The sequence below is a fragment of the Euphorbia lathyris genome, chromosome 5, assembly GCF_963576675.1.
Source record: "Euphorbia lathyris chromosome 5, ddEupLath1.1, whole genome shotgun sequence".
Lineage (NCBI taxonomy): Eukaryota > Viridiplantae > Streptophyta > Magnoliopsida > Malpighiales > Euphorbiaceae > Euphorbia > Euphorbia lathyris.
The window spans coordinates 42,723,115-42,744,475 of record NC_088914.1 but is presented as its reverse complement, the minus strand read 5'-3'; the positions used below and the strand labels follow the sequence as shown (position 1 = coordinate 42,744,475).

Here is a 21,361-nt window from a genome sequence, read left to right as displayed (position 1 = left end):
ATTATTATAATCTAATTTAAGTATTACCCTATATTCATGAAAAATGATTTTCGATAATTCAGGTGTTACCGAAAGGACCCCGAGCTTGAGTTTACTCAACAACCCAAAGGCCCTCAGCACTGCCGGCTGAATTATAATATTAGGGAGGGGCAACCGATTTTAATAACTTGTTTATTTACTTAACTTTTTAATGAGGGATTTTATTTTAGGCCTCATAATCTAACTTAGTCTTGATTTGCTTTAGCATACATCAGACACATACATTCACATACATTGGCGTTATGGACATATCATCTAAATTATTCCGTCGAGCCAGAGACGGAATAAAAGGGCAAACCTAAGGAAATACTAACTATTACATATTTCTCTTTAGGTCCTCCGTCTTCTCCATGGCGCCTTGAAATTACATATTAATTTCTATACTACTAAAGAAAACTTCAATTGAATTGAAGGGAATCAGATGAGAGGAGAAATTACAATAGATATTAGAAAGGCACGACTCGCAGGCCCTATTTCAAAAATACCAAAAGACTAAAGAGGGTCCAAATATGTCCATAACTCCAAACATGCATAGACTCAATTAAATAAATTTAATTGGTTGATTACATAACTATCTTATGTAATATTTATGTTAATCACATTAACATATCAAATTAACTTTCATCCAATTTTACTTCTAATAGTTTCGTATCTTTTATATTAATCTTTAGATTAATATAACTATACAAAACTTTAATTATGCACGTCCCAATTATTTTGATTTTAATTCATTTAACATTTTGATTTACAAATTGGTAAAACAAACTTTTAAACGAATTTTTCATTCGATAATCAAAACAGAAAACTATCAATTTCTGAAACATATATATTTAAATATAAAAACGATTTTAAATATATATATATCAGTTCTAAAACGGTTTTAAAACGATTTTCAGAAAATAGGAAAAACTACTATAGATTTCTGTTTTATCTTTAGAATTAATAAAACTGATTTTATCAATCTAACTATAAAACTAATAGATTTCGTTATCATGATTATCAATCAAAATAATTAGGAACATACGCATAATCTATTTTAATTAACAATTAATTAAAACTTATTTATCTTTAGAATCAATTAATCAAAACAATTTGTTAATTAATCCTAACTATAAATATTTATTCAATCCTATTGAAAAACTTCTAAATTTTCATATATGAAATAACGGATTTAACGATGGCTCTGATACCACTGTTGGAAATTAGGCTAAGGTATAGCAGCGGAAATATAAAATTTTTAACCTATTTCCATTTAACCACAAGATCCGTTAACCGTTATTTCATATAAAGAGGGATAAGAAGAAATACCTTTTAGATGTTCTATCTACCGTTGCAAACGAAGTGCCCACAACTTCAAAAGAGATAGAAACTGTCTACCAATCTGCCCCTATCTGAAACAGACGTTCCAGACCTCCGAACGACAATCCCTTCGGTGGAAACGTGTAAGAATATGTCTAGAAGCTCCTGTCCAAAAGTCGCGATGATCCGACGGTTCAATCTCTGGGAATCCGTGAAATAAAACACTGGAAGATTAATTTAGAATCAACCGTTGAATAGCAACCAAAGTAGATTGCCTCTAATTAATCAACACAAGATCAAGGATAAAAGAAATAGATGAAATCAATTGATCAAAGGAAGCCGTAGAGAAATCTCGTCCTCGAACTAGGGGTGTCGAATTTTCTCTCTCTCTTGCACTAGGTAGATTTCGAAAATCTCAATTAGGGGAATGGCTTAGTAGATTTCGAAAATCTCAAGGGGGAGGGGTTTTTATAATCTCTTGTATCTAATCCCTAGTTATGTAGAATTAGGTTACTGAATAGGAATTCAATTCGGAATAGAATTCCTAATTATTATCTCACTATATATCTAATATATTAAGGATAATAATAATAACCTTATTGGATAATAATAGGAGTATATTAATCTAATTAAAACTCCTAACTTAATTATCTCTTAATTAATTTAATTCATATTCCTAATCTAATTAGGATTAACAATCAAATTAATTATTCATATATATCACTACATGAATTTCGATCCCCTTATGTCCATGGGCCTTATTGGGCTCAATTGGGCTTCTATCAATTAATTAACATCTATCTCTCTTTTAGGTTCCAAGTCTTATGTGTGATCCATTAGGTTCTTATTGCTTCTAGCCGTATGCAACGTTATTAAATTAATTTTCAAAGAATTATATTCCATCTTTGCATAACGGAATGATGTACAGAGTATGTGATTAGCAAGTCCGTAATTATTCCCCCAGAGCTATAAGAAGACAGGTTGATTTTGTCGTTAACCTTTCCGTATTAGTTACAGTATAATTCGATCCTTTATCAACTACATCCTTGAACTGAATCTTATGACTATGGGTGATGTCAAGTCACATATAGCGAGACGTTCGTTTTACTTGTACAGGCCGAGTCAACTCAAAAAGATAGGTTAAGTGAAATCTGTATTTCTTACTCTTAAGCTATCACCTTGCAAGGATTTAGAGTCGAGTCTTCCACAAGCGATCCATGGATGTATCTCCAATTTATCGGGAGTGATAAATGCTCAATCCAATATATAACGACTCCGCAATTACTTCATGTGATACCCAACGTCTACTGTTCACACCCCAGAGTCATCTCTGTTAAGGATCGTGTTACACCAGAGTCAAAGCATTACATTCCGTAATCCAGAATACCAATTAATATTCCTTTGAGTCTGAGGATTAGTTATACCTATTAATACCAATGAGATGAACAGGTGACAAGGATGAATCTACCCATCCTGTTATCTCAAATCAGATCCCCAATCCCAATGAACAACGTTTCATCGGATCTATGTAACTGTCCAGATATCTGTATATATGAAGCTTGTGAGATCAGCTTTCTGTCGGACAGAAGACATTGTTACATACAAGTCTCAACAGTGATAAGTCAATCCCAAACATATCACTTGACTTGGGGTGGTTTTAAGTTTATCAGTTTACTATAAAGTTTTGTCTCACTTCATGCTTGTATGAACACTTTATAATCACTTTAAATAAACTTACGGATTTCCTTTTATTAGACTTTATTTAGTGCTTAAAAGGGATTGCCTTTATATAGTTATAAAACATATATCTCATTAAACAAATGATATAAAGAACAATTCATTTACATTAAGTTTGTATCCTAGAACAATTGTCTATAGGACACTAAACCCCAACAGTGGGCTCAGCTTGTTCTTCAACCAGCTCAGTATTGACTACCTCATGTTGCTCAACATTTGCTGTCTCCTCAGCATCAAACTGACCTCCGAGATTACCCAGCTCTTCTTCATCTTGGTCAGCAGGGGTTTTCTCAAGATCAATTTCTTGACTTTTGGCGAAATGCGAATCATCGGAGATCACGAAACCAAGAGGGGCAGCATCAATAGGACTTAACTCCGAAGATTTCTTTTTCTTTTTCTGCAATGGTTGCCCTGGAGTTTCCTCACTCTCTTCTTCAGTCTCAACTTGCCTTTTTCTTTTCTCTGCTGACTTAGGTGTGTCCAGAGTTTGTCCAGCATCAATTTTCTTCCCCTTTGATACAACCCGAATTTTCTTTGGAACAGCATCAACATCTTTGGAACAGGTTTGAATTGCTTTCCTCTTCTTCTCTCGTTTAGCTTGGCCAGCAGGTTCAGCCACGGTGTTCTTCCCTTCTTTGGGTTGCACATCCTATACATCATCAACTTCTTCCTCATTTTCCTCAATGACCCTTTTTCCCTTTTTCGACTTAAGGGGTTGGTTGTATACTAACCCAAACAGCAGAGCCGCTGTGATTTCAGTTCCACAAGATTCAGTCTCATTAATCAAGTCTACTTGATGATCTTCAAGGATTCTGGTAATGAGGGACCCCAACCTGAGTTTCCCAGTACTTCGTTGAAGTGCACCGATAAGGAATACCGGCATGTTGAGTGGTTGATAGGTCAGCATGTGCCAGATGAAGCACTGCTTGAAGTTTGAAGCTGATGATGCTGAGTTGATTTTTGAGAAGATAAAGTTAGTCAGGAGGTAGTGAGCCATCTTTTGATCCTGACCCATACATGTACTAGCTATTTCCCCTTTGTGATCCTCCGGCTTACAGAACGTCACTACGTGGTCAAGTTTCTCCTTTGTAGTCCTGAATTCTTTCCCTTTGGCTGGCAGGTTTAGTAGGGTTGCTAGATAAGATGGGGTAATCGTTATTTTCTGGCCTTTGACATGGGTTTCCAGATGGTCAGCATCTTCTTCGTCAACACGGAGGTTGGAGTAGAATTCCCTTACCAACCTAGGGTAGGCTTTACCAGGAAGGGAGAAAAGTCCAGCCCATTCGTTTTTCGAGATCCACTCACAGAACGGTTGCTCAGCTATGACGAAGCTCGGAGAGAACCACCTACAGCGAAGTACCTCATGGTTCTTAACACTTTTATAGACTTTAAGGAATACCTTTTCCTTGTGTTGTTTGTCCTTCTTTTTCTTCTTCTTTTTCGAAGAGGTTGCGAGGTCAGCTTGAGGGCTCTTGCTTGGAGTTTGGTCATGCTGACCTTGTACTTTGGTGGGAGTCTCGCTATGTTCCTGCTGAGGAGGAGACTTAGGGTTTCATCGGAGTGATTCTTGTCATAATCACCACCGGAGAGATTTTGTGAATCCGACATGATTAGAGATTCTTTGAGAGGTTTTGGGATTTGGAGAATGAGAGAGATGAAGATCTATTTGCCAAGGATTTTGAGTGTAAAGAGTGATAAGTGGGAATTCTTCCACTATTTATAGAAGTTCGAATGATCCTAAACGTTTGAACTAGCCGTTTTACCTCAAAATGATCAATCGACAAAGATCCTGGCATTTATGACATGTTCGGTGCGTTCGTTTTCTTCATTATTATGATTATGTCACCCTAGGTGGCTATTTATTGCACGTGTGCTAGCATTAATTGGGCAAGTGAATTTTACTCAGTTTGTTAGAATACGGAACGTTTTGTGGTACTGAGTGCACAGTTTTACGCAGAGGGTTTTCATACCATTTTAGTAACTCATCTTAAGATAATCACTCAGCATGTATGTCTTACTCAGCATAGGGTGATTTTCTATAACACATATTAAGCTCAGCATGTAGAAGTTACTAATTTAGCACAAGTTACTCAGCATGGTAATCACTCAACATTCAATTAAGCACATAGTATTATTGAAGAGGATTAGACATACCGATAGCTTCCCTTAATATGCTGAATTGCTCACGAGCCAAAGGCTTAGTGAAGATATCCGCAAGCTGGTCATCTGTAGGTACGTAGGTCAGCTTGATCTCACCCTTGAGTACATGATCTCTAATGAAGTGATGCCTTATGCTGGCATGCTTCATCCTGCTGTGTTGGATTGGATTTTTGGATAGGTCAATAGCGCTTTTGTTATCGCATTTGACTTCGATTGTTTCTGTTTTGACTCCGTAATCCTCAAGTTGTTGCTTAATCCATAGGACTTGAGCCACACAGCTTCCAGCAGCAATGAACTCAGCTTCAGTTGTTGACAGGGCTACTGATGATTGCTTCTTGCTGAACCAAGATACTAGACAGCTTCCTAGGAAGTGACATCCTCCTGAAGTACTCTTACGCTCTAGCTTACCTCGTCCATAGTCAGCATCAGTGTATCCAATGAGTGTGAACTTATTTGAATTGGGATACCATAAACCTGCATTAACTGAGCTCTGCAAATATCTAAAAATTTTTTTTACAGCTACAATGTGAGATTCCCGGGGGTCAGCTTGATATCTAGCGTAGTAGCATACTGAGTACTGAATATCAGGTCTACTAGCAGTAAGATAGAGTAAGGAGCGAATCATACCTCGATATAGCTTACTATCTACTGACTTACCTTTCACATCCGTACATAGGACAGTATCAGTACCCATTGGGGTTGATATAGGTTTACAATCTTCCATATCGAACTTTTTGAGCATTTCCTTGGCGTACTTGGACTGACTAATAAAGATGCCATTCTTACCTTGCTTGATTTGAAGTCCAAGGAAGAAGTTGAGTTCGCCCATCATAGACATCTCGAACTCAGTTTGCATCTGTTTACTAAATTCTTTGCATATAGATTCGTCAATAGCACCAAAGATTATATCATCTACATAAATTTGTGCTAGCAATGTATTTTTACCCTTTTTCTTAATGAACAATGTTGTGTCAGCTTTGCCTCTGACATAGTTCCTGGTCAGCAGGAAGTTGGTCAACCTTTCATACCAAGCACGTGGTGCTTGCTTTAGGCCATACAGGGCCTTCTTGAGTTTATAAACGTGGTTTGGAAATTTTGGATCTTCTAACCCTGGAGGCTGACTAACATATACCTCTTCGTTTATAAAACCATTAAGAAAAGCACTTTTAACATCCATTTGATATAGTTTGAAGTTCATATAGCTAGCATATGCACACAATATACGTATAGCCTCTAATCTGGCAACAGGAGCAAAGGTCTCACCATAGTCAATGCCCTCTTGCTGACTATAGCCATGGGCTACAAGTCGGGCTTTGTTTCTGACTATGTTTCCTTGCTTATCTAGTTTATTTCTAAAGACCCACTTAGTTCCTATGGTCTTTTGATTCCTAGGTTTTGGTACTAAATCTCATACCTGTCTTTGTAATGTTCTTTATAAGACTGTTACAAAGATTGTGGGTAGTAGAATCCGTTGCATTCTTCCTGAGATCATTTGTCAGAATCAGGGAAGTTTTGTGCCTGGTAGACAAATGATGGATAATGTGGTGATTGCCCAGGAGATGGTCCACACTATGAAGATCAGAAAGGGGAAGAAAGGCATTGTGGCTCTTAAGTTAGATCTGGAGAAAGCCTATGATCACATCAACTGGAGTTTCCTGATGGAAAGTCTGGAGAGAGCTAGGATCCCTGATAGTTGGAGAAGGTTAATAAAGGTTTGCATCTCTTCTCTTGTTTTTCAAGTTATGATTAATGGGCATATGTCGAAGGAATTCTCTCCAGGTCGGGGTATCCGTCAAGGAGATCCAATGAGCCCCTTCCTTTTTGTTATTGCAATGGAGAGGTTGTCTCATCTGATCCAAGATGCTGTTGACAATGGGTATTTCCACCCAGTGGCTATCAATAGTTTCTGTCCCCAGGTTACTCACTTATTATTTGCGGATGATGTTCTGATCTTTCTGGAAGGTAATGAGGAGCAGTTGAGTATTATTATGGATATTCTTGATTGTTTCTGTTCGGCCTCTGGTCAGAAGCTTAATGTCCAAAAGTCTAGGATGATGTGCTTTAAAAATATGAACCAGAGAGTCTGTAAAAGGTTGAGTGATCTGTCGGGTATTCCTCTGACTAGCTCTCTCGGGAAGTATCTGGGTATCCCCCTCCATAGTGAGAGAGTGTCTAAAGTGTCTTTTAAAGATACTTTGGATACAGCTAATATGAAGTGTGCCACGTGGAAAGCTAAGACTCTCTCTCTCTCTCTCGCTGGCCGTCTTACGTTAATTCAATCTGTTAATTGTGCGACTCTCAATCACATTATGCAGGCTTGTCATCTTCCTGAACCTGTGCTTAAAGATCTTGGTAAAATTAACCATAGGTTCCTGTGGGGGGAAGTTGAGGAGGGGAGAAAGATCCACCTTGTTCATTGGAGTGAGGTTTGTCAGCCTAAAGATATAGGAGGTCTGGGCATTAGGAAAGCCAAATATAATAATAAAGTCTTATTAATGAAACTCCTGTGGCGGATGTGGCAGTTTCCTTCAGCTCTGTGGGTCCAGCTTTTATGCGGTAAGTATCGAAAGGATAAGGTGTTTGGGGGGCCTAAGGATAGAGTGGTTAATTGTTCCTTTCTTTGGAAAGGCATTAGTGCAGTTTTTGCTGAATTTTGTTCTGGAATTGGGTGGAATGTGAAGGAAAATAGGCTAACGTATAGCAGCGGAAATATAAAAATTTTAACCTATTTCCATTAACCCCAAGATCCGTTAACCGTTATTTCATACTAAGAGGGATAAGAAGAAATACCTTTTAGATGTTCTATCTACCGTTGCAAACGAAGTGCCCACAACTTCATAAGAGATAGAAACTGTCTACCAATCTGCCCCTACCCGAAAATACCTTTCAGAACTCCGAACGACAATCCAAACGGTGGAAATGTGGAAGAATATGTCTAGAAGCTCCTGTCGAAAATTCGCGACGATCCGACGGTTAAATCTCCGGGAATCCGCGAAATCGTGAACTGACCTGATGTAGGAGTAGTAAAACGAATTTCTCCCTTTTGTTTGTTTTTCTTCTTTCATGAACACAACAAAACAAAACGAGTAAACGATTAGAAATCAACCGATGAATAGCAACCAAAATAGATTGCCTCTAATTAATCAACACAAGATCAAGGATAAAGAGAAAGAGATGAAATCAATTGAATCGGTAGCAAGCGGTGGATTATTTCGTCCTCAACAAGGGGTGTCGAAATTCTCTCTCCCGGTTGCTCTGTGTGTCTCGAAAATTACACTAAGGGGGTATTTATAATCTCTTGTATCTAAACCCCAGTTAGATAGAATTAGGTTACTTAATAAGAATTTAATTCGGAATAGAATTCTTAATTATTATCTATTAATATATCTAAATATAAAGATAATAATAATAACCTTATTGGATAATAATGGGAGTAATTTAATCTAATTAAAACTCCTAACTTATTTATCCTTTAATTAATTTAATTCACAATCCCAATCTAATTAGAATTGATAAAATCATATTAATTATTTATGTATCTAATATACATAAATTTCGACCCCCCCAGTACTTGGGCCTTATTGGGCTCAGTTGGGCTTCCATCAATTAATTAACATATGTCTCTCTTTTGGGTTCCAAGTCTTATGTGTGACCCATTAGGTTCTTATTGCTTCTAGCCGTATGCAACTTATTAAAATTAATTTTCAAAGAATTATATTTAATCTTTGCATAACGAAATGATGTACAGAGTATGTGATTAGCAAGTCCGTAATCATTCCCCTAGAGCTATAAGAAGACAGGTTGATTCTGTCGTTGACCTTTCCGTATTAGTTACGGTATAATTCGATCCTTTATCAACTACATCCTTGAACTGAATCTTATGACTATGGATAATGTCAAGTCATATATAGCGAGACGTTCGTTTTACTTGTCTAGGCCGAGTCAACTCCAATTAGATAGGTTAAGAGAAATCCGTATTTCAATCTTAAGCTATCACCTTGCAAGGATTTAGAGTCAAGACTTCCACAAGCGATCCATGGATATATCTCCCATTTATCGGGAGTGATAAATGCTTAATCCAATGTGTAACGATCCCGCAATCACTTCCTGTGATACCCAACGTCTGCTGTTCACACCCCAGAGTCATCTCTGTTAAGGATCGTGTTACAACAGAGTCAAAGCGTCACATTCCGTAATCCAGAATACCAATTAACATTCCTTTGAGTCTGAGGATTATTTATACCTATTAATACCAATGAGATGAACAGGTGACAAGGATGAATCTACCCATCCTGTTATCTCAAGTCGGGTCCCCAATCCTAATGAACTACTTTTCATCGGATCCATGTAACTGTCCAGATATCTATATATATGAAGCTTGTGAGATCAGCTTTCTGTCGGACAGAAGACATTGTTACATGCAAGTCTCAACCGCGATATCTCAATCCTAAACATATTGCTTGACTTGGGGTGGTTTTAAGTTTATTAGTTTATTATAAAGTTTCGTCTCACTTCATGCTTGTATGAACACTTTATAATCACTTTTAAACAAACTTACGGATTTCCTTTTTATTAGACTTTATTTAGTGCTTAAAAGGGATTGCCTTTATATAGTTATAAAACATATATCTCATTAAAACAAATGATATAAAAGAACACTTCATTTATATTAAGTTTGTATCCTAGAACAATTGTCTATAGGACACTAAACCCCAACAGAATGTGGGTAATGGCAGGTCCATCAGTTTCTGGAAGGATATTTGGATAGGTAAGAAGCCTTTATTGGATGTGTGTACTTCTTTGCCTCCGTTGGACATTCAGGACTGGAGGATTGCTGATGTTGTGGATTCTGAGGTTGAGTGGATTTGGGATAAATTTGATTCCTACCTCAGTCTGGAATCGCTCCTTACTATTAGAGGTGTTCAGATTAGTAATCAAATTGAAGACAATGATAGTTACTGTTGGGCGCTGACTAACAATGGGGCCTATTCGTGTAAATCTGCTTTTCAGGCGTTCTATCAGGGTTTGGATTCTTCTTCCCCTAGGGTGTGGAAGACGATTTGGGCCTTAAAAGTGCCGTATCGTATTAGGAGCTTCCTGTGGCTTGGGGCTAGGAATAGGTTGCTTACTAATTCAGATAGAAAAGGGAGGCATCTGGTGGATTCTGGAGCCTGTGGCAGATGCAGAGGGTTTGAGGAGACTTTGTGCCATGCTCTTAGGGATTGTGAAAAAAGTAAAGAGGTTTGGAGGAGAATTCTCCCTAGGGATGTGCTATCTTCCTTTATAGCCCATTCTGAGAATGATTGGTTTGTAGATGGAATTAAAGGGATTCTTCTGTCTGGGAATCAGGGTGTTCTTCTTTTTGTGGTGGTTTGCCATCAGATTTGGAGATGGCGGAACGAGGAGATCTTTGGAGGAGGAGTGGTTTCTCAGCCAAATGTCCTTGATTTCTTTTCTAAAAAGATTAGTACCTTGGTTGAGAGTTTTGTTGAAGACCCATTGGCTAGGGCTGTTCAGAGGAAGGAGGTCAATCGTTTAGGCTGGTGTAGGCCGAGTGAAGGTGTGTTTAAGCTCAACACTGATGGTTCTTGTCTAAGAGACGGGAGAATTGCCGCAGGAGGGGTCCTTAGAGATGATGGTGGCAGGTGGGTTTCTGACTTCGCTCAGAATTTGGGTATTGATTCTTCTTTTTCTGCAGAGCTTTGGAGGATTTTCTCTGGCCTGAAGCTTGCTAAGGATCTAGGGGTGAAGAAGCTTCTAGTTGAGTCAGATAACCAAGAAGCGGTTAAAATGATTTCTGAGAGCAATGTTGTTTGCCGGAATAGCCTGAACATTATTAAAGGCATTAGAGGGGTTGGATCCTCCTTTGAGTTTATTAGGTTTGCTCATATTTATAGGGAGCAGAACCGCGTAGCGGACCGTCTTGCGATGGAAGGGCACTCTAGTTTGTTGGGTCTTTCTACCTTTTCTTCTCCTCCGGTCTTCGTCTCTTCTTTGATCTTGGAGGATGTGGTGGGGGTTAGTTTTCCTAGGCTGATCCCGGGTTAACCGGTTTTTGTTTGTTTGTTTTTCTTTCCTTTCCTACCAAAAAAAAAATTACCCCAAAGATATACTAAATATAAGATTTAGTCTTTTATCTTTGGATTAATATCATAAAGTGTATTTTCATTTAAAGTGGCATATATATTTATACATGTATATAAAAGTAATAGATTATGGATACATCTTTTTAAGATAAACTTTCATTCATGCGTAATTATTTTCTAGTGAAAATATATTTCAAACTTTGTAGTGTATTCAAGAATAAATTGTTTATTATAATCCTGTTATTTAGATATATTCATGGAATAATATTTATCTAGTCTTAATTTGATTAACTAAAATATAATAACTTATCTGGAAATTTAATAGTCTAATTATCAAAACCGAGTATTTAACACTTCGAACTAGGCAACAGAGCCGATATTGGAGATCCTTCTGGCATGATGGAAGATCTGAAACTATCTCTTCTCGTGTTTTCAGGAACCATATACAGTTCTTGTGGATACGGGGTACGAGGATAGTATGACATATGATGATCATATTTAAAATAACATAGAATTGGTTGATCGAAAAACTTTGGGAATTATAAGTATTTAGGATCGGGTTTTAGGAGTTTGGATTTGCTGGGTTTTGAGAATTTAACTACATTCATCATTGTGGTCCACTTGAAAATAAATATTGAGAGTAGAAAAAGAATAAAAATTAGCATGGTTTGTTGTGGATTAAATGAGATGTTTTTATAAGATTTTAAAAAAATATTAACGTTATACATTTTTATTATACATATTTAGTATTTTGTAAGAAGTTTTGTACAATTATTACCGTTATTCTAGTTTTATGTCAAAAAAAAATGTTTTACTTTTTAAATCTGCCAAAATTTAATCGTTTCAGTCAATAAAATAATAATAAAAAAAGAATTGAAACCGTTGTTAGAGACAGAAAACAAGGGGCCCACTCGTTCAGTCCGCATTTTGCAGAAATTTCCTCACTCCACATGCAGCGAATGACAAATTATTAGAAGCACCCGGTTTTCCATGTCAAATGAAAGACCTTCCATACATATTTTGACACGTATAATATGGACCCACGCATATTATGAGAAGCCTCACTATTTTAATTATTACATAGGATCACAATACACATGTCCAAATGTGAATTGAGGGACCTCCGAATGACATGGAAGACCCAATGCTTAATATAAGAACTCGCGGCGAAGGGAGGTGAATGCCACACCTCTACCGTTGCAACACAAGAGGCCCAGGTTCCGCTCCTCTTCTCTCCAGTGCTTCGACTGGAATTTTGGCTGCTTTTTCTTGAAGAGTCGCGGATACACAGAGGACTCTCCAAGACCTGGGACTTCAAAAGTTGGGTTGGGGGTCTAGTAGCTGGTAAATTTGAGATTTGTCCCCCAATCCAACCACTAGTGTGAAGTTGTACAAAAAGGGACAAGTAATTGCAATTGCATAACTGTTGTTCAAACATTGAATTCAATACCAAAAGAAACAGCCGAATCTTTCTTTCTCTTCTTTTCATGACATGGCTCAATGGGAAAAAAGCCATTTCATTAAATGAACGTGTCAAAAAGAGAAGACCAGTCTTTCTCTTTCTTTCTTTTCTCACCCAGCAAACAGTTTCAAATTTTGAATATTTTCATTACTCTCTTCTCACTGTACATTTTGTTATTCCCAATTCTCCTTTTTAGAACGAACTCTTTACTTCCTCCTGTTTCTCCTACTCTCATTTCACACAACAAACCAAAACATATTGCTGTGCTTACCTGCAGAATTCAAATACATAAGCTCCCTCAATTCCCTTCCCTTACATTTACCTACCATCATAGCTTCGGCCACAAAACCAGCCCAGCCACGCTTCTTTTATAGCCAAGGAAACTCGCAACTTGCACACTGCTTATGCGAGGGTGCCGTAGTCCTTGGATTATCAACTTTTCAGTTGTTTCATTTCCCAATCATCACCTGTCTTCCACAAAGATTCTGTGGATGAAATCGCGGAATCTTTTTGAATATAGCTTAGGGTCAACAGCAGAGATGGAAGTGGCATCCACTTGCAATGACTTGTATGCATGTTCTAGCTTTTTGCTTATATCATAATCTTGGAGGATGTCAATGATGCCAAAGTAGAGAACTACATCATAGATCTCACCACCACCACTGCCCTGTGAAGGTGTTAAATTGATATTTCCGCTGCCTGTAAACTGATTCAACTCCACCCTGCACACTCGCTCTGCTCTTGCAGGCACGTTTGCTCCCAACCGAATAAATGGTCCACTGGAACATCAATATAATGATACAACAAATGGAATCATAAAATTACAAGATCATCAAGCCTCTTGAAAAACCCTTTAATAAAAGAAATTGATATAAAAACGTGACCACAAAACCATTGCTGAAAGAGGAAAGCATCTTTCCCTTAATGTTTGAGTCATTCTTCCCGTAGGCAATAAAGTATTTAAAAATAATAATAATAATAATAATAACAATAATAAAGAATGAAAAAAGAAAAAGAAAAATTGTGGTATGGAAGTCATCATTCACCCAATTAGACTCAAAAGACCATCTGCATGTAAAGAATAAAGATCTGATATCATTGTGACTAGATAAAAGCTTTTACCGTGTCAATGGTCAATGACAGACAGCATAATTTATTTGTTTATTGTTTCAAAGGATGTGAATCAGAGTATTTAAAGGCCCACTCCCATATAAAAAGGCAGCATGACCCCACCCACCACCAATTACCCCAAATTTAACCATCAAAGTCCGAGCCATTCCAACAACCAAGGATGAAATTCAAAGGAAGAAAGCATTAAATAAAAACTCCGACCTGGAAGTGCGGAAAAGATTGAATTTTAAAAAGAAAAGTTCAACTGATAATCATGGGTTAACTTGTTTATCAACAAACTATATCCACATTGTCCAGGGTATATCTTACTGATATGTTGATATGATGAGGAAACTATTCTCTTTTATCAGTTCTCAGACCATTAGCAACTAAAGTTAAACACTGGGTCACATGCATAACATAGCATAGCAGTAAAAGAAGAGGCCACTTGAATGGCCCAGAAATTCAGTCTTTTCATGGTAACAAAAGCAAAATTGTGAAAATAAGATCTTTTCGTTTTCATGACATAGCAAGTAGAAATCACTAAAACTTTACTCCAAGATTAGTAGTATGCATCTTAAGTGGCTGGACCCGATTTCTGCAACCACCATCTATTAGTTAACCTCATTTTTCAACCACAATTCCATGCCACGCCACTACTTAACATAACATTCCTCAATCATCATATACAAGTCCTGATTGGATTCACTTTGAAGATAGAATGGAATGTGTTTCCTCTATACAATCAAAAGAGAGAGGAAAGCTTCTAAAAAAAACTGCTTGATGGGCAATTATAGTAATTTGACAAGCTACTAACAACAAGGTTTCCATATAAGCAGTAGATCTACAATCAAAAGAGAGAGGAAAGCTTCTACAAAACACTGCCTGACCGGCAATTAATAGTAATTCAAGGTTTCCATATAATTAATAGATCTAGCAATCAAGGACATAGTTAAAAAAAAATTAAAAAATAAAAAGGAACTGAGAGAAAAATCAGTTTTGACTTCAGAAAGGAAACCATTACCTGCCCTCCATAACCCAATCCATATCTGGCAGCAAGTGATATCCTCGCATAGATGTTTTATAATGTTTTCTATTTCCATTTTCTGGTAAAAGTAAAAGCACGTCTTTAACTTATGCTATAACATTACTTGACTTCTTTCTGAAATCTAAATTTTATAGTTAGGAGAATTAGAGTAAGGCAATTTACCAAAATGAATGCCATTAGGTGACATCTTCATCTCGTCACTTGAGTAATCATCACGGAAATGAAGACCAATTAAAAGACTGTAATCCATGATACCCTCAGCTTCCAAGAACTCACAATCTCTATAGATTTGCCTGAGAACATACCACATAAAATGACAATTTAAAAACATCTGATCAGAGGTTGCTACCTCACTAGAAAACAAAGAAAATGCGTGGGAAACTCCAAAAGCAAATACATATTTTTTTGGGATTTACCTGATGAGTTCTTGATACCATGAGCGTTCAAGAAGGAACACAAAATTAAGATCAAGGTCTTTAAGTGTGGTGGTCTCATCAATTTCTCCCTCAACCTTGTCAGTTGCACGACCATGAGAAGAACCTTTCAGGTCAAAACGTTTATGGATACGGTACTCGGAACAAAATAAATTTCCCATTATGACAAAACGGGTCTGGATGACATTGCATTACAAATAATGATCAGATTTTTGAAAGCATTCAGCAAACAAAGCATTGGACTAAAAATCTTTATTCTCCTTTTCATACCTTTTGACCTCCGACTGGTTTGACACAGTGTACACCAAAGAACTTTGTTATCAAGGAGTTCTTGTACTGGCAAACATGTTGGTAGTAATTCGGAAGCATCCTAATGAGAACCTGAATAATTAACATATGTGCAAATCTTAATAATTGTAGCATATGACAAGTATGTGTCCAAGAAGCTTAAACAGTTCAATGGGTAACAGATTCGAAGCAGTCATTAGCTAAACTGACCTTAACTTCAGATTTCTTTACAGTTTTGATCATAAAACGATCATCTTGAGTGAGGTAAAAGCAGCTTCCACTCTTTCCAGGAGAAGAAAATTCCCTAAGCGCATCATTTCCGCAAATTGCTACCATGTAATCCACCAGATCTATTGCAAACAATTCCCTCAAATGTCTAAATACCAAACAAAACCAATCACCACCATAGCATACAGGATCAGACATGTATTCAAGCCCCTGTTTCTTGGGCACTGGACCTCTTTTTTTTTTTTTGTTCCTTTTACTTTCATTCATATCAAAACTAAGGCAAATTAGTAAAAATAAATAAAAAGAATACCTGAACACCGTAGGACAGTAATCCTTCCATTTGAAATCCACAGATTGATGTGGAGGTGTAGATTTTGACCCTTCCGGTGGAAACCTCGTCCAGAACTTCTCCTTAGGATCAAAATCACTTTGCCTTAATCCCCGCATCAGCGAGTCATGCTTCCCCACAGAATACCTAAGCGGAAAGATGAACTAAATCAAGGAATTCTATTAAAATTTGGACTCAACGAAATACAGATGACGAAATCATGAGATAAAACACCTGATACCCAGTTGAAGATTAACCATTAGATCGTAATTCTTATGCCCTTTCGAAATTGTTTGCCCAGGCTTCTTAACATCGCCATCAGCGGAGGTAGAAGGACTTATCTGACACAACACAGTTTCAGCAGCTCTGTCATTTTCACTCTCCTTACTACCTGCAACATCTTTAAGAGCATTAGATTTGATTGAAGCTTCCACATTATCAACAATGTCACAAGTAATATCTCCAGCTTCACCATCCAATTCCCATATACAAATCCGAGGAGAATTGGCATCTACGGATAGTCTCTTTCTTCCGTCCATCTTCAAATTTCTGTGGTATCTATTATACCCATTACCATTAGCAAAAGTGAAAACTCCTTTCCCCTTGGGTACACCATTTTCCCAATTCCCTTCATATCTATTCCCATTGGCCCAAACCAAAATTCCTTTACCATCAATTAACCCTCGTTTCCAGTGGCCTGTATACTCATTTCCGTTGCTCCATTTGTACTTCCCTTCTCCGTGCTGCAAATTGGAACTCCAGGAGCCTTTATACACATCTCCATTGGCATAAAATTTCTCGCCAAATCCGTGCTTCTTGTCGGACAGCCAGTGGCCTTTATACAAGTCAGCGTCGACGCCGATTAAAGTGCCGTAGCCGTTCATACGACCGTCCTTGTAGTGGCCCTCATATGTAGCTCCCGAAGGCCATGAGAATTTTCCCTTCCCGCAGGCTCGGCCTCTCTCCCAGTCACCCTCGTACATACAGCCATCGGACCATAGGTACTTTCCTTTCCCGTGAGGAACGGCGCAGGACAAGGTTCCAGTGTAGATGTCGCCGTTAGGGAGGAGTTTCTCAGCGACAACAATGCAGGTGGGGTGAGGTTGGAAGAGAAGTTCGATGTGATTGTCTTGTTGATCGGGTAGAGAGATGGTGAGGAGCGCCTGTTGCATTTAGGAATTTATGTGAATTTTGATTTACATTATTATTGTTGTTGTTGGCAGTTGAAAGAGTGAAGTAGCTGAACTGAACAAGGCAGAGACACGAGACAGGGGAAAGGAGAATGAATGAGAGGGAAAGCACTATATTGTCAAATAAAATACTTATAAAAGTTTTCTCCTTTGTCAGCCTCTCCCATTATTATTACCCATCTGTCCTCCTCTTTTCACAATATCTCCGGCTATGCCTATGCCTTACCCAACCCAACTCACCTTGGCAACTACCATCTAATCATACTGCTGCAAAATACCCTATCAATGGCGAAAAGACCCAAACTTCGAGCATAATGAAATTCAATTCAAAAGCTCACCAACACACTCAGCTATAATGTTCATGAAAACAACCATAAGTTCAATTATTTTTTAATAATAATATATTTATAAAAGAGAAAATGTAAAAGTATAAGATTTAGTTGCTTAGATTTCAAACTATGTAGTTTTATTTTAACAAATTTTAAATAAACATAATTAATGAGTTGTTCACGAATTAAGTTCTTAAACATGATTCAACAAGTTGCTCGTGAGCAAAAATCGTGAACAACATGTTTAGCTCAAACTCGTCAATTTTCTAACCAGTCGAGCATGAGCAAGTCAAAACCCGAATCGGTTCGATTACAGCTCTAGGTAATCAGTATTACCTCATTCTAATGAGAATATTCAAACTTTGAAAAAAAAAAAAAATACTCGGGACACGTATAGGATGGGAATGACAATATCCCCCTCCTACATGTTATCCATCACGTATGCACATAAAAATATATTTACTAATACAAATAAGAAAATAAGGAGAAACCGCATAGTATCAAGATGAACTATTTATTTTAAGTGTCTTTTACTTTCTTGTTAATTTAAGTTATTCAGAACTTTTAAATGTTTGAATTTTGAATAAGTTTTTTAAATTTTGTGAAATATTTTATTTATTTATATTTCATTACATTTATAATTTATTTAATTTATTTATTGATTCTTAACAAATACAAAGACACCCGAGAATAAAATGGGGCAGGAATGATATTAGTGTATATAAATGTTGGAGTAATGGGACGGGATGAGTAGTTCTAATAATAAACAAGTAATGGTCATGACAATAACGGCATGTACACTACTCGTCACTAAAGACCACCCTAAAGCGAATTGACTTTTCACCGAGGGGAACTAAGGCGAATTGATTTTACACCAAAAGAAAACTAATAATAACCTAAAATGAACTGACTTTCCATCAAAGGGGATTGATCCATGAACTCCATCTCTGAATGGTATGGTAGTACCATTGCGACATCTATTGTATCTATTATTTCTCAGTGAGTAGAAAACAAACCGAGTGGCGACTCTCATTATCTTTTGGGGACGGGTATTTGCCTTGTTCATAAACAGAAGAACGCAACTAGAAAAGAAAAGGAGATGGTATCGAAAGGATCCGTCCCTTTTAAAGCCGCGTGACATGTTCCTAATACGAAAGACGAACATGAGGGAACCACTAAAAGGGAACCAGTGGAGTGAACGGATCCAATTTACAATTTTTTTCACGCACCCATGGTAGGAAAATCCCCTCACGCGTGTACTTTTCAATCCGCCTGCTCACATAAGGAGTTTGATATATGTATTTGATTGGATCCATCCTTGAAATTGTTGGTCCCTTGTGAGATAGAATCTAGTTCCAAATAGGGGTGAATGAAACTATTAATAAATTTAAAGCTTTATAAATTTTCTCACAATTAATTTGATAGCACAAGGCACTCGGAATCAAAGGCAAACTTAAATAACTATTTTGAATAGAAGTTAAGCTTGATTCTGCTTCTGGATTTAAACATTTAAGCTGCACAACTGGGTGCAGCCTCTGTGTGACTTGATTAAGTATGTTATTGAGTACAGTTGTCAGAATCACAAGTTATATAATTTACGTACAGAAGGAATCAATATAATTATATCAGAAGGAAAGGGTTAGAGAGATTGTTACGTAGTGATTTATCCTAGTTCGGCATCCTGCCTACATCCAGTCCCCAGAGTACCTTCCTCTGAGTTTTAATCCACTAGCAAACTCTTTCAATAGGTAGAGCACAAACCCTTACAATAGATACAGAGTCTCTGTAAAGTACCTTCCTTTACACTCAACACTCAACTATTTGTTCTCCTCTCTTCCTGTCTACTTATAACCGAAGCAAACAGAAGAGCTTCTGAACTTTCTAAGCTATTGATAGTTTTTGTTCCAACTTAGAACACAATGAGTGAACTTAGAACTTTTACACATATGAATACAATTAGTGTGTATATGATTTTGCTTTGCTTTTGGGACTTCAATAACGATTCTCTTTGAATTCAGCGTTGATGATTGTCTCCAATTGTAGCAAATGATGAGGCTTTTATAGTGATACTTTGAAGGCATGACATTTCGAATTTCAAAATAACTGTTGGAGGGAACTGGCTCTTCTATCCATTTTCATCCTCAGAGCCTAGTGTCCTCAGCCAATTGTATTCCTTCTGTTTTCCGTTATTTTGTTCGAGATGTCATGCCTCTGATCTTCGACAGAGGCAGTTTGTTTGTCTAACCAAATCAGGCAAAGTTTCCAGGTTGACCAGGGGACAAGCTGTCTGGAGCTTCCGAATCTTTCCTTATTTAGTTATACATGTCAGTTGCACAGAGTCAACGTCCGATCTTGTCTCTTATGCCTTTATCTTTTGCCCTCTGAATAAGTCTTCTCTAGAGGTATGGCTTTGATCTTCTGTATCCTTATTGCTATTGGGCTGAAGTTGATCCATGTGCCTTTGATCCATCTTTTAAGGCATTTGATTATTTCTTTTAATTTTACACTCAATTTATCAAAACACTTAACAAACACATTAGTCCAAATAAATCAACATTTAATTTTAATATGTTATTAATTACGGGAATATTAATTTCCTTTAATATTTTTATCATAATCAAAATTAGTGTGGAAATGTGTTTCAACAGAAATGTGTTTCAATAGAAATTACTATCAACTTGTAAGATTGGAAGTAATGCCTCAGTTTTTTGTTGCCCAAACGATTGCGATACATGTTTTCTCCACTGAGCTGTATTTGATCGCATACTCTAGCAACTTCTTACTTAGGTAATAAATGGCATATTCAACTCTGGTATCTCCCTCTTAGGCTAACATTTCCTTTATTGATTCTTGTCCGATTGCCAAATACAACGGTGGGTTTTCCTGGTTTTAGCGGCTTAAGAACCGGAGGGTTGGCCAGGTACGTCCCAATGTTTTCCACTGATCATTCCACTTCACTAGTTGATTCTTTCTTAGAAGTTTGAATATAGGTTTGCATATCATCGTCAAGCGAAATATGAAGCGACTAATATGCTAGATCTGTCCTAAAAATCCCTTAACTTCCCTTTTTTATCTTGGGTGTGGGCATTCCTGTATGACTTTAATTTTTTTAGGGTTGATTTCAATGCCCTTGTCACTTATCACGTGTCATAAGATCTTCCATGTGGTTACTCCAAATACACATTTCTTCGGATTCAGCCGCAGGTTGAATTCTTCAATTCTTGCTATGAACTTTTCGAGGGCTGGAAAATGGCCTTCTCTAGTAGATAATCTGACCATCACGTCATCGACATAAACTTCTACTTATTTATGCATCATGTCATGGAACAATGTCGTAGCCATCCTCTATATGTTGCCCCATTATTTTTTAACCTAAAAGGCTTGACCCTATAGCAATAAGTCCCCCATTTTGTAGTAAAAGTCGTTTTCACCTTGTCCTTCTCAGCCATTTGAATCTGACTATACCCTGAGAAACCATCCACTAATGTGTGTAGAACACTTGTTATCGTGCTATCAATTAGGACGTCAATATATGGAAGTGTAAAGCCATCCTTTAGGGAGGCTTTATTCAGGTCCCTATAGTTAACACATATCCTGACCTTTCCATCGTTTTTTTTCCACTA

The 21,361-nt window shown here is 37.3% G+C and overlaps 1 protein-coding gene across 1 annotated transcript; it reads right to left on the bottom strand.

Annotated features, from left to right (window-relative positions):
• Positions 1-12,420: 12,420 nt before the first annotated feature.
• LOC136230378 (phosphatidylinositol 4-phosphate 5-kinase 1-like) lies at positions 12,421-17,698 on the bottom strand. Its single transcript, XM_066019434.1, has 8 exons — positions 16,454-17,698; positions 16,202-16,366; positions 15,874-16,039; positions 15,646-15,756; positions 15,358-15,551; positions 15,104-15,234; positions 14,918-14,999; positions 12,421-13,562 (listed from the first exon to the last, which is right to left on the bottom strand). Exons 1-8 carry the CDS (start codon positions 17,389-17,391, stop codon positions 13,247-13,249), a joined length of 2,103 nt encoding a protein of 700 aa, XP_065875506.1. The 5' UTR covers positions 17,392-17,698; the 3' UTR covers positions 12,421-13,246.
• Positions 17,699-21,361: the final 3,663 nt, after the last annotated feature.